This window comes from Phycodurus eques, chromosome 1 (genome assembly GCF_024500275.1).
Source record: "Phycodurus eques isolate BA_2022a chromosome 1, UOR_Pequ_1.1, whole genome shotgun sequence".
Lineage (NCBI taxonomy): Eukaryota > Metazoa > Chordata > Actinopteri > Syngnathiformes > Syngnathidae > Phycodurus > Phycodurus eques.
The window spans coordinates 14,837,175-14,858,842 of record NC_084525.1 but is presented as its reverse complement, the minus strand read 5'-3'; the positions used below and the strand labels follow the sequence as shown (position 1 = coordinate 14,858,842).

General features: G+C 42.4%; 1 protein-coding gene across 1 annotated transcript; it reads left to right on the top strand.

Moving 5' to 3' along the window:
• Positions 1-646: 646 nt before the first annotated feature.
• On the top strand, positions 647-7,182 carry LOC133406052 (inhibin beta B chain-like). Its single transcript, XM_061683334.1, is given in 3 exon segments — positions 647-1,153; positions 1,155-1,404; positions 4,994-7,182. Coding segments are annotated over 3 exon segments (1,182 nt in total). The 5' UTR covers positions 647-997; the 3' UTR covers positions 5,770-7,182.
• Positions 7,183-21,668: the final 14,486 nt, after the last annotated feature.

The following is a 21,668-nucleotide window of genomic DNA, read 5'->3' as shown; positions in this document are numbered from 1 at the left end:
CTGTTCCACCACTTTTTTTTTTCACTTCAGACCAGTCAAACCATTTCATTTCACGTCCTCAACTTCACTTCAACTTCCCTTTTCAACAGATTTACAATCAACGGTTAGGAAAATGTTTTTATTCGTCCCCACCCCCAAGGATTGTGTAAAACTAAATACTGCTGCGCTGCACTTGTGTCGCTTGCTGTGCGTTTTTACTAACAAATGTTGTGCGACCTCAAACTGTTTGTTTTGCATGTGCGCAAAGTACCTCGGTGTTTTACATTTTAAGAATATCAGAGATTAATAGTGATTTGAAAAACCTCTGCAGCATCATTCATATCCCGTCCAGTGTGTTTGTGAAAAAGAGCAACTAAAGTTGAGCGTTACAAATACAAGTAGGATGACTTTTGGCTAAAGATAAGACGCCATTACATAAGAACTCAAACTTATTCTTCCACCTCCGACAAGAAAGCCTGGAACTTGTGCACCGGGTCTTGTATCACATTCAATTTAAAAAAAAAAAAAAAAAAAAAAAGTTCAAGTGAAACGTGAGGAATCATTGAGAATTTCTCCTGGACTCCGCCCACTCATCCCAGGCCCCGCCCACCCGCGCCGAGAAGGACTTGGTGGTGGTGTGCGTCCTGAGTCCCAGATGCCAGGATGGACTCACTCGCTGGCACTCCTCCTCCTCCTCCTTCTCCTCCTCCTCTTCGTCCTCATCCTCCTCTTCCTCGTCCTGAGTGCAGCAGCCGTGTTTGGGAACTTCTGAAGAAATGGCGCAACTTTTCAAATGGATTCCTATGTTGTGGAATATGTTGAAGGGTTCGATTTAGGTTTCCCTGGCTGATGAAGCGTGACTCGCATTCCTCTCTGCAGCTGTACGAGTGGCAAAGTTGTGACGTGATACAACATGTAAAACAAAAAAAAAGTGTTCCCCGGACTTCACTTTGGACTTTATAACTTGAAGTGTGACCAAAGCGGGGACAACGTTCTTCTATTCATTCTCAAACAGAAAATGACTTGTTGGCTCTTCCGATTGGCTGTGCTCTCGACTTGCGTCCTCTGCGTCCTCTGCACTGCTGCGCCCAGTACCGGTACCGAAGGGGAGGCGCACACTCCGTCCCGGGATAGCTGCGCGTCTTGCGGCGTCGCTCAGCCCGAGGAGGACGCCTGAATCCAGCCGGCTGGACGCGGACTTGTTGGAGGCGGTCAAGAGGCACATCCTGAGCAGACTGCAGATGAGGAAGCGGCCCAACATCACGCACCCGGTACCGAAGGCCGCTATGGTGACGGCGCTGCGGAAGCTCCACGCCGGGAAGCTGCGGGAGGACGGCAGGGTGGAGATCCCCAACTTGGACGGGCACCCGATGAGCAACGAGGTGCTGGAGGAGAGCTCGGAGATCATCAGCTTTGCGGAAAAAGGTGCGTCGTCTACGTTCAGTCGTCCAGTGGTTCTCAAACCTTTTGCACCATCTATAATACTGGCTTTCCAAGTCTACCTCTATTATGACTAACAGTAGCAGAATAGACCTAAGTGTTCATCAAAAACAAGCCAGATATTCTATTCCTTAAAAGTAGATTTTTAAAAAATAGATATTTTTCTAGGCCACAGTATCATTGTGCAGTTTGAACATTAACACTGCATGTAAATATAGGAACATAAAAAATATATACTCAAATGATGATTCAACTCAAATGCACTGCAAAAAAAACACGCATCAAATTAAATGATACTGTAACTAAATAAAAGTTTAAAAACAAACATATTCTTGAATATTAAATGCAATAAGGTAGTAAGTACAAGGTTAAGTGCAACTGAACTGTACTTGGGCAGTGACTCTTTCACATACCACTAAAGGCAGCCAATGTAGCACTAGTGGTACTAGTACCACACTCAGAGTAACATTGTTCTAGTTTAGATCATCACCGTGTATATTGTCATTTTCGGGTGGAAACCTACTACAGTAATCCCTCGTTTATCGCGGTGGTTAGGTTCCAGACCACCCCTGCAATAGTTAAAAGACACAAAGTAGAGACCGCATATTTTGTTTCATTATTTTACAGGATACATACTTTAAAGCTTTATTAATTTTGCCAGACTCTTATTAATCTTCTCCACACTCCTATTAACCTCAACCATACTCTTATAAACACTTTTACTCTTAAACACCTTTTTAAACTCTTAAATATACGCCTCCGTAATATACTCAGTCTTACGTTGTTGCGTATATTCAGTAATGCACAGCACTACTGTACACTATGTACATTTTATTCCTTATAATGTGTTTTAATACATTTTTCTTAAAAAAAAAAGTTTTCATGATTTAGGGTGTGAAGTGTTTAGTTTACCACAAAATAATTACACCATATTCTAAAAATCCCGCAAAATGGATAATTATGCACGATATGAATATCAAAAAACATCTGCAATGTACTGAATCCGAAAGAGGTGACCCGCGATATAGCCAGGGAACACTGTTGTCCAATTTTTGTCAATTTCATATTTAAAACAAAAAATACTATTGGTCAGTCCTCACATGGGCCTGATATTTTCCGAAATGATTGCCCCATCTAAAGTGATGAAAATGGCTTTCTGTCTTTCACAATGCAACGTGTTAATGGATCAAAAAACGTGACTTATTTTTTGTTTCCTGAAAATTGATGTTTTCAGAGCTGGCCAAGATTCCGCCAGGGATTTGAGGAATACTCTGCATCGATGCGAGAGTTGAAACATGGCAATTTTTACACACGCAACTAAAACTTTAAATGCTGAAGTGTTGTTTCATCACAAGATATGGAAAACGTTTTCTATGCCTGGCTCCCTAAAAAAATATTTGAATACTCAAAAAGGTGAATAGATATTAGAGTTGAGTCCATTTTTTTTTTTTTTTACACCTATTGCTGACAGCACCTGATGTTGTGTTCTTGTGCTGCCGAGAAGTTGGACACCTCTTGAGTTGTCACATTCCAAAAGGGAATCACGAGTCGTGATGTCACCTTTGACAGCCTTTAGTTTCAGACGCTTCTGTTGACAATGGTTCCTGCCAACTGGCTGCTTTAGTGCCTTGAGAGGCTTCTAGCTGAGTAGAACAGTTGAGCCAGAAAGGAGTCAGGAGGCAGTAAATGACGGCCTGTGTGTGTTTCTGTGCATCTTAAAAATAAAATAAAATAAATGCGTGCTCCACACATCACCTAAACATGGCTTCATGATGCCTTCTGCCTATTTGAAACTCCAACTTGTGGACAGTTGCATGTCTTTGTGTTTTACCTTCAAGGCATCAAAGTGCACCTGCATCTAACGTGTGTGTGTGTGTGTCAGTGCGTTTACATGGAGATGTGCATCCAAGTGTGAAGCTTTAAGTTTCTCAGTGTTGACACACAAAGGTCACACCTGAATAATTGCTCTAATTTTCTTCACCTGACAGCTGTCAATCGGCATGTATACTGTACCTGTACTGAGCATGTGTTCTCCCTGCCCGGATCCACAGCCGATGAGATTGTTCTTGAGGGTAATGCAGGAGTGTCAATCTCATTTGGGTCGCAGGCCAGATGGTAGTTGTGGTTTCCCCCAGGAGAGGCAGTTAAAGAAACATAGAAATGTATAATCATCTCATCATATTAGTCGTGTCTTGGGATACGAGTGATCTAAAACTTACAAGTTTTTCAAGATATGAGACCTCATATGACTGTTTTTTTCTTCTTCTTTGGATTAGCAAACACAAACGTGAGATACAATATGAGTGCTGGTGGCAGCGAACTCAACTCAACTCAACTCATTTCACAGTAAGCAGCAGTTTGGCTGATAGAAAAAAAATCTTCAAAAAAGAGACTTGAAGCTGTTTAATGCCACTCCCAGTTGAAGTTTAATGTGAAACTAAACATAAAATGAAGTTATTTGTGTATTTAAAAAAAACAACAACAACAACTTTGCCTTAGGAATGCCTACAGCTATCTTAATGCTAACACGTAAATGTAAAATGCCACAGAAAGGCTAATCATTAACATCAATATGTTGCAGTGTTATATTCTTTTAAGCAACAGAAACAGGTATTTGAACACAAACGATGGAAGAAAACATGCAACAGTACTTACAGGAATATATTCTTTATCCTTTGCGTAAAACAACCAACATTATTGTACTTTACTGAGTCAGTGTAGTGGTGACTCTTCTTTGTTTGTGTCTTATTGACTGTATTGTACTGCCACGCTGTGGCCATGGTGGGCACACCAAGAGGATGAGCACAATGACTTCACTTGAAGAATTAAATCATGATGCACAAGCTGATTAATTCTTCACATTCTATTGAAAAATGTTATTACTCTTACTGTTTTAATGGGGTACAATATAATAGAGTGCCATTTTCCTTATTAAAAATCACATAATTTTTTTTTGGCGGGGGGGCAGAATGAATTTATGGCATTTCCATTCATTTCAATGGGGAAAATATGATTTTGTTTTGAGTTATGAGTCACAGAACACATTAAACTCATATCTCAAGGCAGACCTTTGCGGCACTGCAATTGGCCCTGCAACTGATAGTAACACTGCATATTTTGAACAACATTTTCAATTTAAAATCAAAAGTCATTATAAATAGTGGTAAGCAAATATTTAAGTACTGTCTAATTTACATTTAAAGAAGGGATTTGGTGACGATAAATGCTTATAAAACCAGTTGAAGTCAAGCCAAATTTTAATTTCTGTACAGATTTTCTGCCAGAATAAAAATAACAAATCTATTTAGCAAGAAACATGAAATAGATACACTGTATTTGCTTTAGTGGGCCATTTAAAATTATGCGGCAGGCCAGTTATGGCCCCTGGGCTGGAGTTTGACACCCGATGGGTAAAGAGTTAACAATTATTCATATTGTAATTGGCCAGACAAAATCTGCTGCAGTTACAGCAGAAGTAAAAGCGTGACTCGTCTGATCCACAAGAGAATTCTGAGATTACGTTCTTGTCACAACTTTCGCTTTCATCAATCCTCCATTGTGCCGCTGTTTACAGATGACCTGGTGACGTCCATGTCCAGTTTGTTCTTCCTGATCTCCGGCGAAGGCAACCAGAATTTGGATGTGACGCAGGCCACCCTATGGCTCTACTTCAAGTTGCTGCCTCCACCTGTTGACGTGCGGTCACGACGGAAGGTGACAGTGAAGGTGTACTACCAGGAACCGGGCCTGAGCAGCAAGTGGAACCTGGTGGAGAAGTGTGTGGAGCTGAAACGGAGCGGGTGGCACACCTTCACGCTGACCCATGCCGTGCGCTTAGTGTTTGAACAGGGCAACCGGCGCCAGAACCTGGACGTGCGCTGCGAGGGCTGCGAGGGGGTGGGCGTAGTGCCCGTCCTCCTCAACCAAAACGATGAGTCGCACCGGCCTTTTTTGGTGGTGCATGCCCGGCAGGTGGACGCCCAGCATCGGATTCGGAAACGAGGACTGGAATGTGACGGCAGCGCAAGTCTGTGCTGCCGCCAGCAGTTCTACATCGACTTCCGACTCATCGGCTGGAACGACTGGATCATTGCACCGTCCGGCTACTTCGGGAACTACTGTGAAGGGCTGTGTCCCGCATACATGGCAGGAGTCCCCGGGTCGGCGTCATCTTTCCACACTGCAGTCGTGAACCAGTACCGCATGCGGGGGATGAGCCCGGGCTCCATGAACTCCTGCTGCATCCCGACCAGGCTGAGCACCATGTCCATGCTCTACTTTGATGACGAGTACAACATTGTGAAGCGAGACGTTCCCAACATGATTGTGGAGGAGTGTGGCTGCGCTTAACCTCTTCATAGTGTGGCTGTGTCTGTCCCCACAGAATCAGAACCAGGTGGACCACGTAGAAAAAGTGTACAACCTCATGTGCGGTTGCATATAAGCTTACGTTGTACATATATTTATGTTTGTTGATGTACAGTGATACCTTGACTTACAAGTGCCCCAACTTACCAGTTTTTCAAGTTAAGAGCTGTCGCTCGGTTGAATTTTTTGCTTTGTGTGCGAGGCAAAATTTGAATTCCGAGCGAGCTTCAGATCCACTGCCGCTCCAGTAAAATGAAAAATAAATAAATTAAAGGAGTGCGACAGTTGCCGATGCACTTTTTAAAAAATTGAACAGGACAAAGAAAGACAAAAATACAAAAGGAAAACACTCAGAAGAAGCATGAATAAGACCCTCACACCAAACTAACAGCATGATAGATAACCAACCGGAGCTGGAGATGTAGCTTATGATATCACTCAATAGGTCCCGCCCCTTCAAGACGCACACAAACGCTATAGCGTTTGTGTGACTTTTGGCCCAATTCCACTTTATAAAACCAGTTTATTTCATTACATTCTCTTTGATTATATTTTTACATTTTACAATTCATTGCTATTTTTTTAAACAAGAATTTTGGGGGGGGTTCTTTGGGGGGCTGGAACAGATTAATGGCATTTCAATTCATTTCAATGGGAAAATTTTATTTGCTATACGAGTTAATTGAGTACATCACGGGACGAGTTAAACTCGTAAGTCAAGGTGCCACTGTATTTATATGGTTGTGTGCTGGGAGTTGACCTAGGTGACCTCACAGCCAATTTTGAAATCACAGACTCACGCTGAGGCTCAGCTCCTCACACAGTGACAGCACTTGCAGATTGAAATGCCTCCAGTAAGCATTAGGTGGCGCCTCACCAGTCAAAGACGCAAGTGCCACAGAAGCTATGCAACATATTGAGCGAGCGGCAGACAAGCTGAACGCCAGCGACCAACTATCAGTTTACTTGAAACGTACGCCCGGTGAGTAGTTACATTGCTTTAATGCTCTCTAGTTTGCTTGACATGCTCTCCAGAACGTTCCCACGTTGCTCAGCAGTTTAGCTCAATGCAGCATCATGATGCCTCTTGCCACCTCTGCCCCCTCCTGCAACCCCCTCACACTTTATTTGCACTGACGAGCGGTGACGCTGCCAACACGGGACATCAAATTTTAAAAAGTTATTTTTCTAAAACTGCATTCAAGGAACCAAAGAGGTACTGTATATGAAGTGTTGTCATGAGAGGCCTAAACAGTGTCATGTGAATCATCATCATCTTCATCTCTGCCTGGAAGGTGTCTTGTTTTTTAAATACACTTTTTACTAGTTCACTTGTTTTCGTAGTCTCATTTGGAATGAAGAACAAGTGGTCCGTGTACAGTAACGTTTCAATGTTTTCTTCATGGTAACTGTTGGAAAATAAATTTCTTATTACCACGTTGTTTGCTTCTTGGGTCATGTGACATTGACAAGCTTCTACAACGTACACAAACCCTGACTGGATTGTTGGGATGGTCTGGGGATTTCCAGCTGTCATCAAAAGACACTCAGGAGGTCAAAGTGGGTGAAATAATTGATGTTTGTGTTAAAGCAACAAGCAAACAGGGAATAAGGAGAATGTAAGTGGCACTGATGAGCCAAAATAGAAAATAAAATTGAAAATAAACATTAATTAAGTGGTACCTTGACGGCTTACGGGGTTTTCAAGTTAAGAGCTGTTGTTTGGTTGACTTCTTTTTCCCTTTATGCCAAAATTTGAGTTATGAACGAGCTTAAGTATAGTAAAAAAAATAAACAATCAGAGCAATAGTCACCTATGTAGGTAGGGCTGTCACTGTCAAATCTTTTTAGAATCGATTCTCCAATTGATTATTGATTGAATAATAATCGCCCCCTCACTATTACAAAAAAGATGTGTGTGTGTGAGTATGAGTATATATATATATATATATATATATATATATATATATATGCATCTGCATTTAATTCTCCTTTCTGTGGGATATACTGCAATCATTAAACTGCATATATTGGTACTGAGTGTATGGTACAAATTTGCTGTACATAATTTGAGACAGCAAAATGATAAATACGAAACAGTTAGCAATCGTGATAAGCATTAGCGTGCTAGCGATGACCATTTTAGGTTAAAAAAAACCGCTAACTACCATTAATTATATGTACGTTACACATCGAAACAGTGTCTTAAAAATCACTTACAGGTGCTCCTTTGTCATTTTTGGCAAAGTTTATCATGACCCAACACTGCATCTGTCTGCAATAAATGTCCATGTGAAACATGGGTTCCGGCGGCGCAAACCTGGTTCCAGCCAGAACTTTATTTTTGGCCTTGGTGGAGCTTCGAGGCCGTGAGTTATTAGATTTGTATTTTATTTATTTTTTTACCAGTCCTACGCCTACAAACTTTCAGCCTTTAATTGAACGGGATAAGCAGTCAAACACACAAAGACAACATGAAACACTTGCAAAGTGGGACAGTAAGCTATAACTCGTGTCCAGAAGTTCACACGTGGAGTCGGCAGCCACGTTTCTGACGTCACTTACTACACCTGTCACGATAATTGCTATATTGACTTATCTTTCGATAAATAAAAATGGACACGATAATTTTTCACACAGCGAGCCAATGGAAAGTTGGATGGCTGTGTCTTTAGGGCTCATGAAACGCCGGCGGACCGGTGTTGGCTCTGTTTAACACTCCATAGCCTTGCTCCATGTGCAGCGCATAGATTCACACGAGAGACAGTTAAGGGAAAGTTAACTTTTTTACTATGTCCACCAGCCCGCAAGCTCATGAGCCAGCGACCTTAGTAGCTAAGCAGCTTGCTCCACTGCAGCAAACTTGTTTTCTCCGGGAACTCCTTTTTCCTGCCACATTCCGAAAATATGCACAACAGCTAAATTGAAGACTCTAAATTGTCCATGAGTGTGAAAGGTTGTTTGTCTACGTGTCTTGTGATTGGCTAACAACCAGTCGATGGTGTTACCCCACCAGTCGCCCCAAATCAGGTGGGACACCTGTGGCCCTCGTGAGGACAAATGCTATAAAAAATGCATGGCTGTGTGAGGAATGTCAGTTGGAGCAACCTCAGGGAAATCAGGGTGTGTTTTAACATCAGGTTGTGGTTTCAGCAACTCGCAGGTGAAGCTGCTGTACAAACCTGGTGGTTCTATTTAATTTATGAATCATACATGTACTATAGGTGACACGGTAGCTGAAGCCACAACAGGATCCTGGTCAGTACATTTAAAATGTGTGGTTCTGGGATTTTTGCTCACTGTTCTTGTGATAATTTTGACCCCATGGGGTGAGATTTTGCGTGGAGCCCCAGATCGAGGGAGATTGTCAGTGGTCTTTTTTGTCTTACATTTTCTAATAATTGCTCCCACAGTTGATTTCTTCACACCAAGCTGCTTACCTATTGCAGATTGTCTTCCCAGCCTGGTGCAGGTCTACAATTTTTTTTTTCTGGTGTCCTTTGACAGCTTTTTGGTCTTGGCCATAGTGGAGTTTGGAGTGTAACTGTTTGTGGTTGTGGACAGGTATCTTTTATACTGATATCGACTTCAAACGGGTTTCATTAATACAGGTAATGAGTGGAAGACCGAGGAGCCTCTTAAAGAAGTTAAAGTTCTGTGAGAGCCAGAAATCTTCCTTGTTTGTATGGGACCAAATACTTATTTTCCACCATAATTTGCTAATAAATTCTTTAAAAAATCAATGTGATTTTTCTGGATTTTTAAAAAAAAATTCTTCCCTCATTTTGTCTCTTTAGGTGAGGTCTACATATGATTGAAAATTACAGGCCTCTCTCATCGTTTTAAGTGGGAGAACTTGCACCATTGGTATCACTAAATACTTTTTTGCCCCACTGTATATTTCAGGGCACTTGGTTTTTCCTCCCTCGGGAGTGATTTTCTGTTTGCTGAACTGTGCTTAGATTTTTCTCCCTGTTCTCCCCCTGGAGTGATTTTTGTTGTTCTGTTATTTATTACTTTTTTTGATGAGAGGACAGATCCCTCTCCTCGGAGAGCCTGGTCCTCCTTCCAGACTTCTTGAGTACTTTTGTAGCCAATTGTTTTGTCAGCTTGTTAAGAGGTCATTAGTGTGTACAATAAAACCTGCACTCTCTAAGTGTCTTGTGTGTAAAAGTCTTGTGTGTAGTCCCGGCCTGACAAGGTCATGGCTTGGCATCAAGCCTTACTAGCGTAAAGCATCATGAGAGCAGATCATGTGCTTATTATGGAGGAAGTTCCACAAATACAAAACTAGGATGGCCTAGAACTATCATTTAATGAGGAACAATGCATAATATTCTGCTTCAGCACATTCAAGTCTCCTCAGTAAGTGTGGCTCCTGTGCAGCGAGACATCGGACCCAGTCTCCAGGTCCTGGTTCAACCTCTCGGCTTGTCCGTTGGGTTCAGGATGAAACCCAGATGACAGACTGACGGTAGCACCAATGAGACAGCAAAACCCCTTCCAAAATAGGGAAATTAATTGGGGACCCCTATCAGATACCACATTCTTGGGGAAACCATGAAACTTCAATACCTGGTGTATCATTAACTCGGCAGTGTCTTTAGCTGAGGGGAGTTTCGGAAGTGCAATGAAGTGTGCCATTTTAGAGAACCTGTCCACGATTGTGAGAATGGTGGTATTTCCTTTGGAGGCCGGTAATCCCGTCACAAAGTCGACAGAGATGTCTGACCAAGGACGCTGTGGTATTGGCAGGGGTCGCAACTCCCCAGAAGGACGTTTACGAGAGGGCTTCTTAGCAGCACATACCTGGCAAGCATTGACATAGTTGATAACATCCCTTCTAACATTGGGCCACCAAAAGCGCTGTATGACCACAGATTGAGTTTTGGCAATGTCTGGGTGACATACAGTCTGGTTAGTGTGAGCCCAGTGGATGACTCTCCCCCTTTAGGTCGGAACCACATAAAGCCTGTTTTCAGGGCTGAGTGTTCCTCAGAGCCTTTTTTACCGCAGTCTCAATGTCCCAAATAAAAGCAGAAATGAAACATGATTCGGGCAAAATGGTTTTAGGTTCAGACAAAGAATTCTCTACGCTGAAAATACGCGATAAAGCATCTGGGTTACCATTTTTACAACCAGGTCGGTAGGATAACGTGAAATTAAATCTTGTGATGAACAGAGCCCATCTAGCCTGCCTCGCATTTAGTCTCTTAGCAGACTTAAGATATTCCCGGTTCTTGTGATCTGTCCATACTAAAAACGGAGTATGTGCCCCCTCTAGCCAGTGCCTCCACTCCACCAAAGCCACCTTGACTGCCAGCAGTTCACGGTCACCCATGTCATAATTTCTCTCGGCTGGAGTCAGTTTTTTAGAGAGATAAGCACAATGATGTAACTTACCATCCTTGAGACATTTCTGGGAGAGTACTGCTCCTATACCGGCATCAGACGCATCAACTTCTACCACAAACTGCTGTTTGAGATCTGGCAAAGTGAGGATGGGAGCGGAGGTAAAGCTCGATTTTAGTTTCTGAAAAGCTGACTGATGAACTTTCTGTAGAAATTAGCCAACGCTAAGAACCTTTGTACGTCCTTGCGTGACGTGGAAACAAGGAATGCTGGAACGCGACGACAAGGTACAATGAACTGGCAACAAGAAAGAATGACACACGAGGTTAAATGCAAGGGGTAATTAGGGTGAACGAGGCAGAGGTGGTGAAGATGCTCTCAAGAGCAGGTGTGTACGAGACAGGTGGAAGACAACAATCAGAACACACACCTATGACACAAATAACTACAACAGTTGATTTTAGCCTTCATCTTTTGTCCTTTTTATCGCCAAGGGTAGACTCTAACCCAAACAATTCCCGTAGATGTTTAGTGAGACTATTTAAAGTCAACCCACCCCTCTTACAACACCAGTTTTTTTCCCCATCCATTTTCTATACTGCAGGGAACTGGACCCTATCCCAGCTGACTTCAGGCAATAGGCAGACTAATGTACACCCAAACTGGCTGCCAGTCAATCAGGGCATGTATAGAGACAGAAAACATTCACACTCAAAAATGTCAAATATAAGGGACACAACCGAAAAAGAATCAAAATCTATTTAATCGAAAAATGTTTTAATGTTGTTGATTGATTGACGATTTGATTTTTTGTTGTTGTTGTATTGAGCAAGTCAACAATTTTGTTGAATTGGATATATGATTTGGGTCCCTAAATTCATCTTCAGCGTTCTAGTGAAAATAGTCTTTCCAATTTACAGCATTATAACATTTCATCGACTTGACTAAGGACCTACTGCAGTTCCAGAGCTAAAGCATGATACTGCCACCAACAATGCGTCCCTGTATGTATGGCGTTCATTGGTCATGTGCATTGTGGTTTTTCCACCAACACACATGTAAGAAAAGGGTTGTCTTGCCACCTTCCCTTATAGCCCAGACAAATGATGAACACGGGAGGTTGTTGTTACATATATGAAACTGCCAGTACTCGCCAGAAAGTCCTGAAGCTCCTTTTATAAATTATATAAAAAATGTCAGTGTTTCATTTTTTCTCTCCAATTGACGATGACTGTCTTCACTGTGTTTCATGGTATACTATATCCAATGCATTGTAAATCATTTTCTCCCGTTTTCCTGACTGCTACCTTTTATTAATGACATCCCAGTGAGTCTTTGCAAGCTCTCTCCAGACCATGGCTTTTGCTACAAGATGCAAGTAGGTAAACATCAGATGGAATTTATTTGGCGTTAATCTGAGTTGAACTCAGTCACTTTAGTGATATTGTATTGTATTGTACTGACTATTGCACACGAGTTTAAACGTGATTGGTCAGTTCTCTGTACAGCCACATTCCTAGTTATAAGAGGGTTTGCACACTTTTGCAAACATAACAATCTACTTAGGTTTTTGGTTTTTTTTGTCACAAAAAGATTTAAGTTTGTTTTAATTGAAAATGTGGAAACAGTTCTGATTCATTTCAGTCACATTTATTTCCAACACACAAACCTGGCATTTTAACAGGTGTGTGTGTGTGTGTGGACATTTTCGATTCACTGTATGCACATCGGAGAGCCTCTCAGCATTTCAGACAAGTGTAGACTCAAAAGAGGGCCACATCAACTTGACAGGTAGCCCAAAACCATCGAAGTTCTTGCCGCCCATCATTACGCCACAGAATGACTGGAATGTTCCACTGCGCATACCAAACATGCACTTGACGTTCCTCAGCCCACCTCTGGGGCTTTCCGCAGGGGTGGCCCGAGAAGATGATTGACAACACAAACACAACCCTGTAAATAGTAGTGGGAAGTAACTAATTACAAATACTTGGTTAGTGTACTTATGTGGATTTTTCAGGCAAACGGTATGTATAACTTGAGTATTAAATGTTCTGATCATTTTTTACATTTATTCTGTACATTTGAAAAAAAAATATTCCATACTCCTTAATGTGACAAATTGGGTTGCAACTTTTTTCAACACCTGCAGATGATGACAGGAAGTAAAAAATACAGAGAGATAAAGTCAACCAAGGTTGATATTGTGATTGATTGATTGATTGACATCCTGGGGACTTAAACGGTGGATAAGAGAGGAGAGGGGTGACATGGAGGAACATTCACCAGGGAGCATCAACAACCATGGTGCAACAGATTCGGAGAAGTAAGATACAGTTGATATAAAAAGCCTATACACCCCTATTCAAATGTGTAGACTAGACAACGGGGAGAAAATCAGTTTTATTTATGCCATTACATTTTCATTAATATTCCATGAATGTATTTTCTTAAATTTATCTCATTAGAGTTGTATTAATGTCAATGTACACCCAAATCAAAATACAGTGTGAGTAATGGCCAGTGGAGCAACCAGTATATACTGCATGTATATGCAGTGGATATAAAAGTCTACACACCACTCTTCAAATTCCAATATTTTTGTGATATAAAAAAAGATACTTTTTGCATTAAAATAACATAACCTGTACAACTCAACTGCATTTTTTTTAGAGGGGAAGTAAAAATAAACTGAAAAATAATATGTTGTCGCAAGTTTGGACACCCTCTTATAAATATGACACAGCTATCTTTAGACCCAACCAAGCAGATTCAAACTCATGGTAAATGAGTTAGCAGACACACCTGCCACCATTTAAAGTGCCTCTGATTAACCCAAAATACATTTCGGATGTTCTTGTCGAGTTTCCCTGACATTTACTTTTGCTTTCTAGCAAAGGCCTGAAGGTTTTGTGCTAACAATGACTGCTATTTTGAACTGTTCATAATTTCCTCCTCCTTTATCGAAGGCCCAGGTTTTACCTGAAGAACAACAGCTCCAAAGCATGATGCTGCCACCACCATGCTGTATGGTGTTCTTTTGGTGATGATCAGTGTTGCTTGAGCCAGACATACCTTTTGGAAATATCGCCAAGTCCAGCCTTGGTTTTATCGGACCATAAGACATTTTCTGGTGTGTTTTGTTGGATCCACTCTATTCCGAACCAAAGGCCTTATTTAGGATAATTATTGCTTTCTACAAGAATTATTTGGTGGCATGGAATGGATCTTGTGCCAGTCTAAAAAACACTATCTTCTGGTCTTCAAAATTGCTTTGTGTAATCTGAAAAAAAAAAACAGTTACATGTAAGATGTAATTACAGTTGTAATGTTTAGCTGATGTAAAAAAAAAATTGTTACTCAGTTCACATGAGCAAGCTATGGGAAAACTTTGTTTTGATAGGATAAATGCTTGAGCCAAATGCTAACTAGCCATTGGTTAAAAAGAACAACATCCGACATTTAACTTTTTTTTTCTCAAGATTTTTTTCCTGTTTAACCAAGTTATCAAAACAGGCATTGTACATAATTGACAGTGCATTATCTTTGTACTGAAGTACATTCCTGAGGCTTTGCTTTTTTTTTTTTTTTTTTTTTTTTACTTTTTCTTAAGTCCATGAGTTGACTCAGTATTTCTACTTTTATCAGTTTTTTATCAGTCTCTGTACTGCTGCCTAAGTACATAGTCACCTCTGCGTACAAGAGCTGACTCCCACTTTAAACATATCTACTGTACCTACCTACACAAACACTTGTGGCTGCAGGTACTTTATGCAAACAGATTGACACACAAGCCATGACTCCTCATTGGCTGATCGTAACAAAAAAACTTGGGAATGAATACAAAAATACACAACATGCGAAGGTGCTCCAGTCCAATTATCTCCGTTCCTTCGGGCCGACAGACGTTGAACCCCAAAGGAGACCCTCGTTGGCTCATGAATATTAATGAGCAGGAAAAACTGTGCATGTAAACCTCATTAGAATTCACGGGGATGACGTGTGGCCCTGATGACTATTCATGAGAGGAAGCGTTTTCCTGCTGTCGACCCCCCGACGCCGAGCACCTCCAGCAACAACTCCTTCATTCATACAAGCTGCCATCATTATTACCTCATTAAGCCCCAGGCTCATCCCCAATTGTGGGTCAGATTAGGGGGCATTCTTTGTGACAGGACAACGAGCTGCAAGTGCACAGCAAACTTTATATTAAACACAAAATTGCGGCGCTTCTGACACCCCCCAAGAAAAATAGGACACGTACATTTGCAAACAGGAAAAAAGGGGTAACTGGTCTGGTAACTGCCAATTAGACACATTGGGCCATTAATGTACAGGGTGTCCCAAAAATATGTACTCACTCTTTGACAGTCCATTATAAAAAAAATTGTTTCAGGTTAAAACAAATCCTAAATAAAGGCCACGTATGAACTTTTAAAGGAAGACAATTTGTCATAAAGTGTTACTGGAAGTACAAAATTGTCACAGAAGGCCGTCAGGGATCCACCAATGCAGTGTGCTATTTGTCACCACAGAGATAAGTTTGAAGCAGACGGAACTGTTAAAGACGTCTATATGCAACGTTCTGGAAGACTTCAGCCCCACATGAGAAGACCAATTGGTGGAAATGCTTCTCCAATCCCCTAAGAAATTCATACGACAATCAGGTCGTGCGATAGGAATCCCAAAATGATGTGTCCATCACATGTGGACGTGGACATTCTTTGAAAAAAAACGTTTTGAAAAGGCTTTCATGTGTCTAACTAAACATGAACCGTTTTTTGGTGTTCATGTCTACTGATGAAATTCAGGAGTTCCTTGGTGAGTTTCTCTGGCCATATACTGTGCCTACTCTACCCTCTATCAGGGTCAACAAGGTTGCTAAGAGCTCCTAATTAGGGAAATGAGTTGATCAACAGACCAGAGACTTGCCAAACCAATGAACAGCAAAGACAATGAAGTCTCAGAGCTGAATGTGTGCATTCCCTCAACCGCTACAGATCTTTTTATGGCGGTAGAATTGGAGAGCCTTTTACTTTCACATGGAAGTGCAATTTACTGGTCGATCTTCGTTCCTACCCTCACCTATGGTCATGAGCTGTGGGTCGTGTCCGAAAGAACAAGATCCCGGATACAAGCGGCCGAAATGAGTTTCCTCCGCTGGGTGTCCGGGCTCTCCCTTAGAGATAGGGTGAGAAGCTCGGTCATCCGGGAGGATCTCAGAATAGAGCCGCTGCTCCTCCGCATTGAGAGGAGCCAGATGAGGTGGCTGGGGCATCTGATTCGGATGCCTCCCGGACGCCTCCGTGGTGAGGTGTTCCGGGCACGTCCCACCGGGAGGAGACCCCGGGGACGACCCAGGACACGCTGGAGAGAGGCTGGCCTGGGAACGCCTCGGGATCCCCCTGGAAGAGCTGGATGAAGTGGCTGGGGAGAGGGAAGTCTGGGCATCCCTGCTAAAGCTACTGACCCGGATAAGCGGTAGAAAATGGATGGATGGATGGATGGATGGATGGAAGGAAGTGCAATGTTCTCCAAAACTTGATATCTAACATGGCACGATGGAACAATGCACACCGAAACCAGCAGACATTCCAATATATTCTTTACCCTTGCCGTTAACTTTTTAAACCATGGACTCATGATTCCACAGTGACACTTTGCCAATTTGCACATCTCGTTGGTGCCATTATTACCGTATTCATTGTTATAGCTCCGTCCCTCTGCATTATTTGCACATTGTTGTTCAGTATGAACGCACTATTGGACACTTTATATTGCTTGGTGACTCTACTGTACTTTGTACATTTCTTTTTGTGTCCAAAATTTATATTTTGTTTTTGTGTCTTTTCCTCTAGTGTATTCGAGTAACCCCAACTACCATAGAATAATACCTTGTGTTTTAAAATACATGTCCAATAAAAACGGTCAGCTCATGTATTCTGCACAGCTCTTCCCTAAATGATGTTTGATGGTTTAATGATGCTGTCTGGCCACCACCTTGACTAAGAAAAATAGGAATTTCTGGAGCTCTGGTGTGGGAAACAAAAATGTCCATCAGCAGTGACTCCAGGGAGATGGGATGTGAACCAGCTGCATGAGAGCTATGAAAGGGAGCATTTCACAAGATAGCAGGTGAGACGCCTCTTAGCTGTCCCTAATGAGGGCAAGCAACTATACTCAAACGTCCTTTGCAGCCAAGCGTCAGTTTCCTGTAGTCGACCAGTTCCCATGTAGGACCTGGTCACACATACAGTAGTATGTACCCACTGGGAGGCGGGCCGGAGTAGAGGGCTCAGGCCTAGATTGAGTTGGAATGGTGAGGGAGAGAATTAGAATGGCAGCATGCCGCCAAGGCTGCTCTGTGCCGGGAATACCAAGCACCAGCTCCTCGCTTCCAAGACAATGGGACCATAGGCGTGCGACAGCAACTTAATTTTCAAAGAGTGAGAGGCGAGCGTGGCCCATCTCTTTCAGCGCCAAGCAACGGGCCCAAACAGGAAAAAGACACATTGTGAAAGTGGCAGAAAGTGAACCGTCATGTTCAGGTCACCAACCTGCAGTGTGACATAACGCCAAACCTTCACAAACTGGAAAGACCTCTTAGAGGACATCAGAGTGAGTGCAGAACCAAGGTCAATGATCTGTCTCTGCTGACATCAGCTCTCGCGCACGTGTCCTAAAGTGACATGCTGCTCATGGAGCCCAGTGGCGCAGTGCTGGAGCTTTTTCAACACTTACTTTGTCTGAAGATGGTGAATACATTAGCATTCTAAGCATCTGTGCCACCGTCTCGGTCAGAAGAGCTGCCACTGTCTCTCAGGAAGTCAGGTTGCCATTTAACTTGCAATTTATTTGCACGCTAACTTGAGTTGATGTTGATGTGATTGAGGTTAAAAAAAAAAGTGGGGCCTTGTTTCAGGTTGGTGCAACAAAGTGAAGGACAAACGTGATTTGTATGGCGTTACTCTTGGCGGCGGGTTGGGGTAAGCGGGGAGAGAGGCTATTAGCATAACAAGTGCAGCGCAACCAAAAGCCATCTTGCTTCCATTGTTTCAGTCAAGCAGCTGTCATTTGCAGAACATTTTGCATTTTGGATTCTTCTATGCTAATTTTCAGGGGGGACAATTTTCAACAATAAGCGCTCGGGCATCGGACAGAATCCTTTTGATGGTGCGGCCCGCAGGCGCCTCGCGCCATGCCAACTCAAACAATGGTTTCACGCTCCCAGCAGCACAACTCAGCCTTCAATGACATTCCCAGCATAGTGCGGTACACATCACCTGCCCAAAACGCGCCGCCAACATCCAATGCATCACACTCAGACTGTCAAGACATTCATCATTAGATTCATTCAGATGACAACATTTGTGATATTGGACCACCAGTTTGAAGGTCATGTCAGTGTGAGTTTGATTCATAATACATAAATAATAATGTTATTTATATAGTGTTTTTCAAAATACTCAGATGGACAGACAAGCAACACATTAAAAGGAATAAAACACAAAGTTAAAGTCATTAATTAAGCACTTCTAAAGAGGTGGGTTTTGAGAAGAGATTTGAAGGTTGACTAGCAGCCGTGGGTGTGTTTTGGGAGAGGGGTCCAGAGGGAGGGGGGCAGCCATGGAGAAGGCTTTAACGCCCCACGTTTGGTGCATGTTCCTGCGTGGTGGGGACAAGAGATTGGCATTACTGGAGCTGAAATTGCGGGAAGGGGTTGGGAAGGTGGTTCATCATATTTTTAGAAAGTGTTTCCACCAGATGGTTCGAAGTTTATGCAAGTCCTGACACCTTTCTCTTCAAATCTGGGCCGATGTTAATCATTTGGGTCAATGTGTAGCCAGAGGAGGTTCTGCCATTCAAACTGTAGATGTGACGCCAAGGTCTGATAAGTTCTTTTGATGAATAAAGTCCACATGAGTCCAGATTGCATGTGAGCATGAAGAAAATCAGATGGATACTTGTTGAAATTTGAGGGAGCAAATAAACCTCAGTGGTGTTTTTTGTCCAGTGAAAACAAGAGAGGAACATTATTAGGTCGAACGTTCTATTGAGGCTTGTAAAAGAAGAAAGAGGTGAATTTGCGCCGTGTGATCATGTGTGTTCATTGTACCATTTGAATTGTAACATTGTGTAGCCTCGGGCCACGGCGCTCCCTCAACGGGAAAAGTCAGCTCAAATTGGGTTATTGGAGACCTCGGGCTGAGGAACCGGGCCACCAGAAATTCAAAATAAAGCAGCGGCCTCTTCTCCCGCTAAAATAGAGCGCAGTTGGAAACCAGGTTACACAGACACGAATCCAGAAGGACCGTGAAGGGGAACAGCATCCTAAACATCATGTGAACCTACGGGATCCAAGCGTAACCAGAGCCGCTTATGTGATTTTATCAAGAGAAGGGGGTTTGAAGCTCATTTCTTGACCCCCGAGGCCAAAATCTATGTCATGGTTGTTGTCAGGAAGGAGATTTTAGGAGCCATATCCCCATCTGACACTTACAATAGAACATCTTGGTACTGATTGGACGAAAGAAAGCCTGAGGAAAGGTCACAACATGCTCATATGTTGTATTTCTATATCAGGTCTTAAAATGAAATAAAGCCTTATTGCAATAGAACACCCTGCCACACACCATAAGAACCCTCAGCGTTTTTAAAAAGGCAATTCGGCTTTAATCTCATGCTTCATGTCAGGGCTCTTCTGTTTTTTTTTTACTCTGGTTCATTTTCCAGATTCATCTGTTATTTACATTGTTGTTCTAAAATGCATGTTGTGTCTGTTCTGTTCTCATTGGAATTGTGTCATCTTGCATTATCCAATGGCTATTAGATATCATCGCTGTCAGGCGGAGTCCTCGCATTACCAAATTCGCTACTTTTCGGGAACTAAATACTAATTTCATCCGCAAAAAAAAATTGATAATTTGTGAGGCTGTTATTGATTAAAATGGCCAGCGATCCACATAAAAGTCTGCACTCACGCCAAACCCCGATATGACGAAAAGCCATTAATACTTCACAAAAGCAAACGATTGTGGTTACATCATCTTCCCATCATCTTCTTCCTCTTTTTCAAAGGTCTTAGACCCATGAGTGAAGCAATAATTAAAACGATGAGTTGACTAAGCAGCTAAATATACGGAAATGAATCTGTACACAATGTATCTTTGTGGCTAACGGCTTCCTTCTGCACTGAAGCATTACACCTATCAATTTTCAACAAGAAAACATGCTTATTCAAATGTATCCAATATAACTATGTTTGTACTTGTTATTGTCTAAAAAAACATCCAAACTTTCAATCTTGAGTTATACAGCACTTCTAAGACAGTTTAGGCATTCAAGAGAGGTAATCGATCTGTTCTCAAGCTATTTTCAACACTTGAAATTGGTTAGTAATGCATAAAAATAACAGATGACATGGGACCAGACTAATAGTATCAATCTGTGAAAAAATGTGAAATTGACCATTTTTGGACATAAAAGGTTGCCACAAGACAGCAACAATATGTGTGCTGGATGGATGAGTTGAAAGGTTTTGGGCAGATGAATATTTGAGATTTGAGAGCTTCCATGAATCTGTTATTATGGCCGTATACGTTATATGTATTTTATGTCCGACCCCCTCGAAAGCAGGATGGCTGCTGGGCTATTCATAAATAAACTTCAATAGCATGAATGCACAGTTGAACAATTATTGGATCACATTTCAGTCCAGTAGAATGTGTGACCAAATGAGGTCAGCGAATGATCCAATGTATAGCTGTAGTCAAAAACAACGCTTGCTGTTATTTCAGCAATGGAACATGGTTCCCCCTTTTTTCCTGTATAATCAGGCATGACTCTGGCATGTGGGTTGGGATCATATCACAGGTTGCTGCGTCTGTGTGTGCGTGTTGGGGTGGGCTTGTCCAAACATCTTGTCCAGTCCAGTGACAGTGGGATTAGAAGCACCTGCCAGGCAGACAAAGGCAGGCCTGAAACCAGATGAATGAAGTGCCACTAAACAGCAGCTCCGCCCCTCAACCAAATAAGCGCCTGTCCCACCCTCCTAACGCTATGTGTTCTCGCTACTTGTTAGACCGACTGACAGCAGATGGAACAAGTCAACTCTGACCAAGAACCCTTCTCTCACACATTCACAACTTCCCGTCATCTTGAGTCTGTCACACTCCTATAACAGGCCCGTGTGATGATCCCAGCCCCCTCCCGAGTTCATTTTGGGGCGAGGGGGGTAACAGAGTGACAGCGCCCTTGGGTTTCCATCTACCCGCTATGCTGTTTGTCCCGCCCCGTGATTGAACAGGTTGTCCCATTGATTAGAAAGCGGGAGAAGTTGCTGATGAAGACAACTTAGTTTTTTTGGTTCGTGTTCAACATTCCATAGTCAACTTGGTGATGAATGACCCAATTGAACATACCGCTCCCCCTCGGTGACAGACAGTCTCGGCGGGTGGATCCCCCACGGTTGGTATTCCTGCGCCCATAGGGTTGCTCATCGAGGTTCATTATCACATAAATCAGCAGTT